This window comes from Leptonychotes weddellii, chromosome 16 (assembly GCF_054177405.1).
Source record: "Leptonychotes weddellii isolate Sample4059 chromosome 16, ASM5417740v2, whole genome shotgun sequence".
Lineage (NCBI taxonomy): Eukaryota > Metazoa > Chordata > Mammalia > Carnivora > Phocidae > Leptonychotes > Leptonychotes weddellii.
Genome location: NC_138384.1, coordinates 38,784,732 through 38,797,093, shown reverse-complemented (window position 1 = coordinate 38,797,093; position 12,362 = coordinate 38,784,732). Strand labels below are relative to the sequence as shown.

At 40.3% G+C, this 12,362-nt stretch overlaps 1 protein-coding gene and 1 pseudogene across 13 annotated transcripts in view; one reads left to right on the top strand and one right to left on the bottom strand.

Annotated features, from left to right (window-relative positions):
• The window catches only part of ZNF568 (zinc finger protein 568), an 87,012-nt gene that overhangs the window by 17,701 nt on the left and 56,949 nt on the right, over positions 1 to 12,362 (top strand). For all 13 annotated transcript variants that reach the window (XM_081807492.1, XM_031026023.2, XM_031026028.2 and 10 more), the window contains 2 exons: positions 11,430 to 11,556; positions 11,824 to 11,919. In XM_081807492.1, coding sequence (XP_081663618.1) covers positions 11,430 to 11,556; positions 11,824 to 11,919 — 223 coding nt within the window. The remainder of the gene's footprint in view (positions 1 to 11,429; positions 11,557 to 11,823; positions 11,920 to 12,362) is intronic.
• LOC102748640 (14-3-3 protein theta-like) lies at positions 1,284 to 3,349 on the bottom strand (annotated as a pseudogene).

Below are 12,362 nucleotides of genomic sequence, written 5' to 3'. Positions count from 1 at the left end.
AGGAGGGTCAGAGGGAGAAGCAGACTCCCCACTGAGCAGGGAGCCTGATGTGGGACTTGATCCCGGGACTCCAGGATCATGACCTGAGCCGAAGGCAGTCACTTAACCAACTGAGCCACCCAGGCGCCCTCAGTTTTTATTTTAATCCCTGGTGCTCATCACGACAAGTGCACTCCTTAATTCCCATCACCAATTTCACCCATCCCCCTACCTACCTCCCCTCTAGTAACCATCAGTTTGTTCTCTATAGTTACGGGTCTGTTTCTTGGTTTCTCTCTCTCTCTTTTTTTTTTCTTTCTTTGCCTATTTTGTTTCTTAAATTCCACACATGAGTGAAATCATATGGTATTTGTCTTTCTCTGACTGAATTATCTCACTTAGCATTATGCTTTCTAGACCATCCATGTTGTTGCAAATGGCAAGATTTCATTCTTTTTTATGACTGAATTATATATATATACATATATATATATGTATATATATATGCCACATCAAATTTATCCATTCATCAGTTGATGGACACTTGGGCTGCTTCCACATCTTGGCTATTGTAAATAATGCTGCAGTAAACATAGGGGTGCATGTATCTTTTTGAACTAGTGTTTTTGTATTCTTTGGGTAACTACTCAGTACTGATTGCTGGATCGTAGGGTAGTTCTATTTTTAACTTTTTGAGAAACTTTCATACTGTTTTCCAGAGTGGTCGCACCAGTTTGTATTCCCACCAACAGTGCAAGAGAGTTCCCCTTCTCCACATCCTCACCAACACCAGTTGTTTCTTCTGTTGTTGATTTTAGCCATTCAGTTGTGAGGTGATCTCTCATTGTAGGTTTGATTTGCATTTCCCTGATGATAAAGGATAATGAGCATCTTTTCATGTGTCTCTTGGCCATCTCTGTGTCTTCTTTAGAGAAATGTCTGTTAATGTCTTCTGCCTATTTTCTAATTGGATTATTTGTTTTTTGGGTATTGAGTTTTATAAGTTCTTTATATATTTTGGATACTAACCTTTTATCAGATATGTCATTTGCAAATACCTCCTCTCAGTCCATGGGTTGCCTTTTAGTTCTATTGATTGTTTCCTTCGCTATGCAGAAGTTTTTATTTTGGTGTATCCCGATAGTTTATTTTTGCTTTTTTTGGAGGTGTAAGTGAATTTTTATTGGGAACTTGTCAAACAGCAGCAAATGAAAAATGAATAAGGAAAAAAAAAGAAAAATGAATAAGGAAACTTCCTGTTGTCACAGAAACACAAGATCTCCATCATATATGATAAGGGAGGCATTTCAGTTTGTGATCCCCAGCACAGAAATGACAAATGCATTTCCATTCAGTCTAATACTTCTGGATTCCTACCAGAAAGAAATACATTAAGAGCATGGAAAAGTTGCTTACTGAAAGGATACCCCTAAAGAAGAGTAATGGAGGGAATGTAGAAATTAAGTTATGTAGAACACTTTTTAAATTGTAATGAACTACATTTTCATATCTTCACAGTAATATCTTCATATCTTCACAGTCACTTGCAGAACTGGTTCAAATTATTTACATACCAGATATATTTTTAGTCTTCTGCATAAGTGTTTGGCTATTACCTATGTTTATATGAAATGAAGCTATTAATACTTTTCTATAGCAGTAACTTGCGCACCAGGAAGGCCAAGACAACAAATCAAGAAATGAGTTTTCCCAAAGCTGCAATGTGAAGACTATAACCAGTTGATTTCATACACATGTATGGGTTTCTTTGCTATAGGAAATCCAAATGGAATAAGAAATGGAGATGAGTAAAAAGGTTTCTTGAGGGAAAGGATGACACCTCGTATGCATTTAGTTTTCCTGCCCCTTCTGATGCATCACATTCTTCTGCACGGTCTGATGTCCATAATGTTAGGTTGTCTCCAAGCAACTGCATGATAAGGGTGCTGTCTATGCATGAGTCTTCATTCAGTGTATTAAGTTCTGCAATGTCCTCATCAAAAGCAGTTTAAGCCAGTGTGCAGGCAAGCTCTGGGTTATTAAGGATCTCATAGTAAAATACAGAAACGTTAAGAGCCACCCCCAGGCATATTGGGTATATAGGTTGCATCTCTTTCTTGCTTTTATCAAAAGCCTCTTGGTAAGCTCCTTGGGAATTATCTCTTGTTTGTTTTTGATTATCACCACATGCCACTTCAACAAGGTACCTCAAGTAATCTCCCTTCATTTTCAGATAAAAGACCTTACTCTCTGGATTAGTCACATTGGCTATTAAATACTTGTCCAACAATTCTAATACTGTGATGCGGATGGACCTCAGTTCAGACTCCTCTTTCTCCAGTAGTCCTTAAATCAGCTGCAACTTCTTGTTGGAGGTGTCAGTTTTCAGCTCCATGCTCCAGATGACTCTCCACGCTGACCTGCAGCCCTGACCACATTCATGCTCCACATGACTCTCCACGCTGACCTGCTGCCCTGACCACATTTGTATAGGCCATGGAGAGCAGATTGTGCTCCTTGTTGCACAGCTTGGCATCCTGTTCGGTTTTGGCCTTCATGCAAATTGCCATGTTGTCGTAGCGCTTGGCCTGCTCAGCCAGCTTCACCTTCTGGATGAGCTCTGTCTTCTCCTTGGGGACGAGGAGAGGAGAGTGAGGGAGAGCACCGAATGGATGGGGAGGAAGCATAAGGAGGGCCTTTACATCTCTGCCACTGGGGTGCAAGTCTATTTTTGCTTTTGTTTCCTTTGCCTAAAGGGACCTATTGAGAAAACAATCGCTACACCAGTGTCAGAGAAATTAATGCCTCTGCTTTCTTCTAGGATTTTTATGGTTTCAGGTCTCACATTTAGGTCTTTAATCCATTTTTAATTTATTTTTCTATATGGTATAAGAAAATGTTCCACTTTCATTCTTTTTTAAAAGATTTTATTTATTTGTTAGAGAGAAAGCACAAGCAGGGGTGTGGCCAGCAGAGAGAGAGGGAGAAGCAGGCTCTCTGCTGAGCAGGGAGCCCGATGTGGGGCTCAGTCCCAGTACCCTGGGATTTTGACCTGAGCTGAAGGCAGATACTTAACCAACTGAACCTCCTAGGCACCCCTCCACTTTTATTCTTTTACATGTTGATGTCTAGTTTTCCCAGCACCATTTGTTGACGAAACTGCCTTTTTCCCACTGAATATTCTTTCCTGCTTTGTCAAAGATTAATTGACCATATAAATGTGGATTTATTTCTGGATTTTCTATTCTGTTCTATTGATCTCTCTATTTTTGTGCCAGTATCATCCTGTTTTGATTACTACAGCTTTGTAATATAACCTGAGGTCCAGAATTGTGATGCCCCCAGCTTTTCTTTTCTCTTTCCTTTTAAAGTTTTTTAAAGATTTTATTTATTTATTTGAGAGAGAGAATGAGAGAGAGAGCATGAGAGGGGCGAGGGTCAGAGGGAGAAGCAGACTCCCTGCCGAGCAGGTAGCCCGATGTGGGACTCGATCCCGGGACTCCAGGATCATGACCTGAGCCGAAGGCAGTCGCTTAACCAACTGAGCCACCCAGGTGCCCTCCTTTTAAAGTTTTTAAGTAACCTCTACACCCAACATGGGGTTTGAAACCACAGCCTCCCCCCACCTCCAAGATCAAGCATGCTCTTTCAACTGAGCCAGCCAGGTGCCCCTGCTTTTCTTTCTCAAGATTCCTTTCGCTATTTAGGGCTTTTTCTTGTTCCATACAGATTTTATAATTGTTTGTTCTACTCTGTGAAATTGATTGGTAGTTTGATGGGGATTGCATTAAATGTGTAGATAGCTTTGGGTAATGTAGACATTTTTTTTTAAGTTTTTTTGTTTTGTTTTGTTTTTTTTAAAGATTTTATTTATTTGACAGAGAAAGAGATAGCGAGAGCAGGAACACAGCAGGGGAAGTGGGAGAGGGAGAAGCAGGCTTCCCGCCGAGCATGGACCTCAGTCCCAAAACCCTGGGATCATGACCTGAGCTGAAGGCAGATGCTTAATGACTGAGCCACCCAGGCGCCCCGACATTTTTTTAAAGTTTTATATATATATGGGGGTTTTGGGGTTTTGTTTGTTTGTTTGTTTTTAGTAATCTCTACACCCAACAGGGGGCTTGAGTCATGACCCTGAGATCAAGAGTCACAAGCTCTTCCAGCTGTGCCAGGCAGGCACCCCGGACAGAATAGTCATTTGAACAATATTTGTTCTTCCAGTCCATGAGCATGGAATGTCTTTCCATTTCATTTGTCATTTTCAGCTTCTTTCCTCACTATTTTATATTTTCAGAGTACAGGTCTTTCACCTCTTTGGTTAGATTTATTCCTAAGTATTTTATTATTTTTGGTGTAATTGTAAATGGGATTGTTTTCTTAATTTCTCTTTCTGCTGCTTCATTATTATTGTATGAAAAATGCAACAGATTTCTGTAGATTGATTTTGCATCCTCCAACTTTACTGAATTCATTTATCAGTTCTAGCAGTTTTTTGGCAGAGTCTTTCAGGTCTTCTATATAGTATCACCAGCATCTGAAAATAATGAAAGTTGTACTTCTTCTTTACCGATTTGGATGCCTTTTATTCTTTTTGAGGTCTGACTGTTGTGGTTAGGACTTTCAGTACTATGTTGAATAAAAGTGGTAAGAGTGGACAACCTTATTTTGATCCTGATCTTAGAGGAAAGGTTGTTTTTCCCATTGAGGATGATGTTAGCTGTGGATTTTTCATATATGGCCTTTCTTATGTTGAGGTAAGTTGCCTCTAAACCTACTTTGTTGAGGCTTTTTAAAATGAATAAATATAGGGTGCTTGGGTGGCTGAGTCGGTTAGGTGTCTGCCTTTGGCTCAGGTCATGATCCCAAGGTCCTGGGATTGAGTCCCGCGTCGGGCTCCCTGCTCAGCGGGGAGCCTGCTTCTCCCTCTGCCTGCTGCGCTCTCTCTCTGACAAATAAATAAATAAAATCTTTAAAAAATAAAAATAAATAAATAAAATGAATGGGTGTAGTACTTTGTCACATGCTTTTTCTGCATCTGTTGAAATGATCATATGGTTCTTATCCTTCCTCTTATTGGTGTGATGTGTTACATTGATTCATTTGAGAATATTGAACCACCCTTGCAACCCAGGAATAAATCCTACTTGATCATGGTGAACGATTTTTTTAATGTATTGTTGGATTTGGTTTGCTAGTATTTTGTTGAGGGTTTTGCATTTATGTTCATCAGAGGTACTGGCCTGTAGTTCTCTTTTTTGTGATATCTTTATCTGGTTTTGGTATCAGGGGAATGCTTGGGTGTTCCCATGTTGGGTGCATAAATATTTACAGCTAAGGCCTCACAGTACTCCCAGGTCGAGAGACACAGTGTTTGCAGGGGTTTGAGCCAGTCTTCTGGGGTAAGGGACCCTCCAAACTGGGACTGATGCAAGTATGACTGGGAAGGGCAGTTCTTCTGGAGCACAGAGGGGGCAGCAAGATCGGCATTAGTGTGGGCACTACACTGGTTTCCACAGGTGGCCCTGTGCTTATGCTGATGAGTTGGGGAGGGAAATGGTGCTGGACAGTTCCTTTGTTCCCAGGTGGGTCTCCGTAACTGCTGCCTCTCTAGGACACACTCCAAGATGAGCAACTAACTTCCCCATTGTGTGCCCCAAGCACTCTTCAGATCACTGTTTCCACATTGTATTTCTGTGGGCTGTTTACCCTGCCTTTTCTCCAAGAGTAGCCCCAACGTCCTCCAAGCTCTGTCAGAGCCATGCATGCTGACCTTTAAAACTCTAGGCCTGCGACTAAGCCTGGGTGGCTCAGTCAGTTAAGCAACTGCCTTTGGCTCAGGTCATGATCCCAGCATCCTGGGATCGAGTCCTACATCGGGTTCTTTGCTCAGCAGGGAGCCTGCTTCTCCCTCTGCCTGCCGGTCCCCCTGCTTGTGTTCTCTCTCCCTCTCTGACAAATAAATAAAATCTTTTTTAAAAATTAAAAATTAAAAAAACCCCACAAAACTCTAGACCTTAAGTCCCACTGGTAGCAAGAACTCATCAAATTTAGGCCCGCTCACTGTCCAAACCAGTTGCTGTGATAATTCATTTTCCCCATGTGCTCCCCTGTGTGCTAGTCTGTCTCTCACCCTTCTCTGTGAGTACAGCTCTCCCCACTACAGGGGCCATGATTAGCTGCTCTCCCTATCTGTGTCTCCACATTTTCTTTGATGTGGCCTCTTTACCTTTAATTGTAGAGTTCAACTAATCTTCAGATCTATTTCTGGGGTATTTTAGGATGATTTCACGATTATCTAGTTGTATTCGTGGGACCATCTAGCCATCTTGCTTTGTATCTAAAATATATATATATACTGTCCTTTCTTTAATCATGGTTTCTTTTAGCTATGCCTATAATGGATGCTTTGAAGTCCTAGTGTGTTAAACCTGACATCTGAGCCCTTTCCCAGGCAATTTCTTAATTTTTTTTTAAGATTTTATTTTATTTACTTGACAGAGAGAATGTGAGAGAAGGAACACAAGCAGGGGGAGTGGGAGAGGGAGAAGCAGGCTTCACGCAGAGCAGGGAGCCCGTTAAGGGGCTTGATCCCAGGACTCTGGGATCATGACCTGAGGCGAAGGCAGACGCTTAACGACTGAGCCACCCAGGTACCCCTCCCAGGCAATTTCTGTTGCCTGCTTTTTTCAGTGTATGGATTTCCCTCTCCTGTTTCTTTTCCTGTTGTAATTTTTTGTTAAAAACTGAACACTTACCTTATATATTGTAACAATTCTGGATACTGATTCCCATCCCTCCTTTTCTAAGAGTTGTTCTTATTTTTGTTTATTCATGCATTTGTTTAGTGACTTGCATGTTATTTTAGTGAAATCTGTTTCCCCTATAGTATGACACTTTTGGGGTCACATCTCAGAAGGTATATAGCCTTGGGCATGTGCAAAGTCACTCTAGGATGATGGTGGTGTTAGAAGGGCTCTCTTTGTCCATTTCCTCTACCTCTTTTTTAAGTTGTCTGTCTTGTTTGGTATCAGATCTATTGATTGCCAGCCGATTACTCTATTGTTTTTGACAATGCCTGGAGCATAAATTGCTCCACTTTATGATCTCATTGAATTCAGGCAGGGGTAGTTTTTGAGGCCAGTCTTTGAGGTTTCTTCTGACTTCTTTCTCTTTAGTTGTCTTTTTTCCTGATTCTTGTTAGTGAATTGGGCTATGCTTTACCTTGTAATTCTTAACTAAAAGAAGCTTCCTGGCTCCTCTTAATTGCTTACCACCAAATCTTTTATTTTGGAGTGTCCTTAATCTTGAACTTTGCCCACTGTTTCAAATAAGTTCATTTCATTTTGGGAGAGCTTTTGCATTCTTTCTGCTTATGAGCTGCCTCTCTCCCTGGATAAAATCTTTGAGCCACGACTCTGGGCTCTTAGTGAGATGGCAACCTCCGGTCTTCTTGACTTGCCTGTTTTGGTGTAGAACCTCTGTCCTGAAAATGAACTGAGATAAGGACAAATATTCCAGTATTTTTGGCCTGCCACTCCTTTGGTAAAGCCTCCATTCTAGAGGAAAGGAGCCACTGACCTCTTGGCCACAAACATTAAAAACTTAGCCTCTCTAACTTGGAGTTGAATAGAATGAGAATGCTGAGCTTTTGTCCTTCCCAAGAAGATACCATCCATAGATTGGTAGCTGAGGAGAGAAAGAGCCCTGTCTTCTTAGCCATACCCACCCAGATGGAACTTCTCTCAAGCTGAGCTAGAGTGAGGAGAGGGAAGGAGCAGATGTGACAAATGCCACAGACTGCCACAGTTTTTACCAAGTTTTAGTAGATTTTCTTGAATAAATGGTTCTTCATTGCTTTATGCCCTTAGGGTAATTTCCAGAGACTGAAAATTTAAAAACAAAAAACAAAAAAAAATATTCACCAGTTATGCCTGTTTTATTGGGAAACATCCATAGAGTACCTCATACTGCTATCCCAAAGTAGAATTCCTCTCAAAACTTGACACTCTATCTTTTACTACACGTTTCTTTTATATCCCAGTTTGAATTATTAAATTTTATTATTTTTCTTGATTTAGGCTTGACAAGTATTTGTCTAATTTATTAAAATGATCAAGATATCTGTTTTTGGAGATTCATATCTATATAAATGTATATATTTATAACTAATATATTAAAGTATATAATATAAAATTATAAAATTATAATTACAATAAATTATAACATAAGTTATTTTATAACTATAAATATTTATATTTATAACTTTTTTAAGTGTATATTTAATTTGTTTTTACATTTACCAACTCATACATACCAGGTAATTTACTCCAAAGTTATTTTAATGATTATTCCCTCACTCTTTACCTAAAATCTTTTTATTTTATTTTATTTTATTTATTTATTTGACAGAGAGGTAACGAGAGCAGGAACACAAGCAGGGGGAGTGGGAGAGGGAGAAGCAGGCTTCCCACGGAGCAGGGAGCCTGATGCAGGACTCGATCCCAGGACCCTGGGATCATGACCTGAGTCGAAGGCAGACGCTTAATGACTGAGCCACCCAGGCACCCCTCTTTACCTAAAATTTTAATTACTAGTTTTTGTAAGTTTATTTGGCTAATTTGGCTAATACAATATTGGGTAATGACAAAAAAAATACTTTATGTCTGCTTTTGCTCATAGATTAATTAGTGAAACCATTGCACCAGATGCTAGTTTTCTACATCCGGTTTTGTCTTCAATCTTCCCTACTGCTCACTCAGTCTGACTTTTGTCTGCTTCTCCAAATCAGGATGATGTCCCATCATCATTGGCCTTTGTTTTTTTGGTTTTTTTTTTTGGGTCATGGTATTTGTCCTGTAGTTTCCCATCATTGGTGATTTCATATGCTTTCAACCTCAGCAAGAGAGGTTTCAAATGCACAAGTGTGTCCAGTTGTCTGTCTTGAATCAGGGGATATTTGTGGGATTCTGAGACTCCTCCTGCTGAGTTGGAGAAAAAGTGTAGTGACACTGCTTGGGCTGCAATCCAGCTCTACCACATACGAAGCTTTATGACCCTGGAAGAGTTATTCTTAACCCTGGTTTCCTTACTTTTCATTTTTACTTATTTATTTACTTACTTTTAAAGTTTTTTTTTAAAGATTCTATTTATTTATTTGAGAGAGAGAGCCAGCACAAGCAGGAAGGGCAGAAGAGGGAGAGAGAGAATCTTAAGTAGTTCCTTTGGCCAATGCGTGGCTTGATCCCAGGACCCCAATCTCATGACCTGATCTGAAACCAAGAGTCAGATGCTCTACTGACTGTATCACCCAGGCACTCCTTAAAGATTTTATTTTTAAGTAGTCTCTACACCCATTGTGTAGTGAACTTACAATCCTAAGATCAAGAGTCACATGAAAAAAAAAAAAAAAAAAGATCAAGAGTCACATGCTCTACTGACTGAGCCAGCCAGGTGCCCCTCCTTACTTTTTAAATGGATAATAGTAGCCACTGCATAACCTTACCAGGTTATTTTAGAAGTTAATATATCTAAAGAAATTATTACAGTACCTGGTGTATAACTACTCAATAGATGACAGTAATGATAATGTTGATGGTAGTAATGATCATAGATCATAGAGACAGTGTCTCAGAAACACTAATTGCAGGGGTGCCTAGGTGGCTCAGTCAAGGTCTGACTTTGGCTGAGGTCATGATCCCAGGGTCTTGGGATAGAGCCCTGTGTCAGGCTCCCCGCTCAGCGGGAAGTCTGCTTGTCCCTCTGCCCCTCCTCCAGCTCATGCGCACACACACTCTCTCTCAAATAAATAAATATAATCTTAAAAAAAAAAAAAAAGGAGCACTAATTGCAATCCAGCCTTTGGTGATTTTCATTTGTATTTCCCATTTTGTCTATCTCATTTGTACTATTTCTTTTTTTTTTTTTTAAGATTTTATTTATTTATTTGACAGAGAGATAGAGAGAGAGCACAAGTAGGCAGAGCGGCAGGCAGAGGGAGAGGGAGAAGCAGGCTCCACTGAGCAGGGAGCCTGATGTGGGGCTCGATCCCAGGACCCTGGGATCATGACCTGAGCCGAAGGTAGCCGCTTAACCAACTGAACCACCCAGGCGCCCCTCTTTTTTTTTTTTTTTTTACGATTTTATTTATTTATTTGACAGAGAGAGACACAGTGAGAGAATGAACACAAGCAGGGGGAGTGGGAAAGGGAGAAGCAGGCTTCCCCTGGAGCAGGGATCCCAATGCGGGCCTCGATCCCAGAACCCTGGGATCATGGCCTGAGCTGAAGGCAGATGCTTAATGACTGAGCCACTCAGATGCCCCTCGTGTGTACTATTTCTTGAATAAATTCTCCCGAATGTGGGATATATGGGTGCTTTTTTATCTTAGCGCCTTTACGGATAAAGATTTTTTCCTTACTTCCTTATTTGAATATTGAAGTTTTTAAGTGGGGAGGAAGAGTTAGATATATGTGATCAAGTAACATTCTTTTCCAGCAATTTGTCATTAGTTTCTTGGCTTCTGTTACATTGCTGTCATGGTTTTAATTTTCATCCTCTGATTGTAAATAAAACAAACAAGAAACAGAAACCTGAGTCCCTTTCTTTGATGCCTAACTGTTGATTCTGTCCTTGGGCCTTTACCCACTATGTATGTTCTCTACAACTACTCCTATCCTTCAGCCATGGATTCAGATCTCAATTTTAGGTTGATGGCTAATTCTCATTTTTCTTCATACCTCTAAGTGCATAGTGGACACTTCCATCTAGAAGTTCTATAGAAATTTCAAATTTTGCGGGGCGCCTGGGTGGCTCAGTCGTTAAGCGTCTGCCTTTGGCTCAGGTCATGATCCCAGGGTCCTGGGATCGAGCCCCACATCGGGCTCCTTGCTCGGTGGGGAGTCTGCTTCTTCCTCTCCCTCTGCCTGCCGCTCTGCTTACCTGTGCTCTCTCTCTCTCTGTCAAATAAATAAATAAAATCTTTAAAAAAAAAAAAAAGAAATTTCAAATTTTGCACATTCAAATTTTTATACCTCTCCTCATTCCTCCTGCCTTATTTCTCTTCCTTCTCCACTTTCTCCATGTTCCCTTTCTCACTAGGTCACACAGTCACTTGGACAGGTTCTGAGACAGTTACCTGTGAGTCATGTCTAACTCTTTCAATTCTGTCACAGACCAGTACAAATCAGTGACCACTATCTTCAGTTTCCTGCATAATAGATGATGAATGCTTAAGTTGATTATTAACTCAATAATCGACATCTTACAGGATATTTCTACGATGGTTTGTTTTCCCTCACAATGTAATATAAGATTAGGTAAATATGAAGACTTGATATACAGTTTGTAGTGAACTCTGATCCCTGAATTCACGATGTACATGAGTTCTTACATATTTTGACCACTACATTGAAGTTTGATGACTTCATACTAATTAGGATTGGTTTTTACAGGAAACAGTGACATTTAAGGATGTTGCTGTGGACCTCACCCAGGAGGAATGGCAGCAAATGAAACCTGCTCAGAGGAACTTGTACCGGGATGTGATGCTAGAAAACTACAGCAACCTAGTCACAGTGGGTAAGGCTAGCTTTGCAATTTTTCATGGAATTCCTTTCCATTTTTGAAGTGTATGAGGACTTTAACTTGCCAGATGAATTTAGTCTGCCTTGTCTTCACATGATTGTATGTACTCATCTTCAGGGTAAAGCCTGATTCCTTTGTCTCACTTTAAAAATTCCTTTGTCCTCATCCTTCATAGGCCCTCAAGCCCCTAAGACTCAGCCCAAGGTGTGGATGGTGGTATCCAGCATTAACATCCAAGTCCTTTGCTGTTTCCTGTAATAGGTTATCAAGTCACCAAACCAGATGTGATCTTCAAGTTGGAGCAGGAAGAGGAGCCATGGGTGGTAGAGGAAGAAATGCTTGGGAGGCACTGTCCAGGTGAATAAGTAAAAAGGCAGCTCTGAATGAGAAAGCCACATGACAGTTGTTCATGTGGTTGATACCATTTCACATTTTCCAAGATTTTCTTAAATGCCCTAGTGTTCTAGGGTGACAAATAGTATGAATGGATTGGATTACTTTGACATTTCCAGATACTATTTTCTTCCTATACTGGAGCTGTCTTCCTTTTCCAAATTTTAGAGGGCTGGTAGTTCCATCAGATTTCAGGATGCCAACCTTCTCTAATTCATTTATGGCCTCAGTTTCAGGATTATTGTCCCTCTCTATGATCTTTAAGCTCTCTTTTTCCTTAGTGTTCATAGTTTTAGTTCTAATTCCTTATGTATTCAGCATTTCATGGATGTGTAGTATTTTAAAAGTATATTTGTTTCACACTTAGATTCCTTTCAATTTCTTTCCATTTTGAAAAGCTATAGACA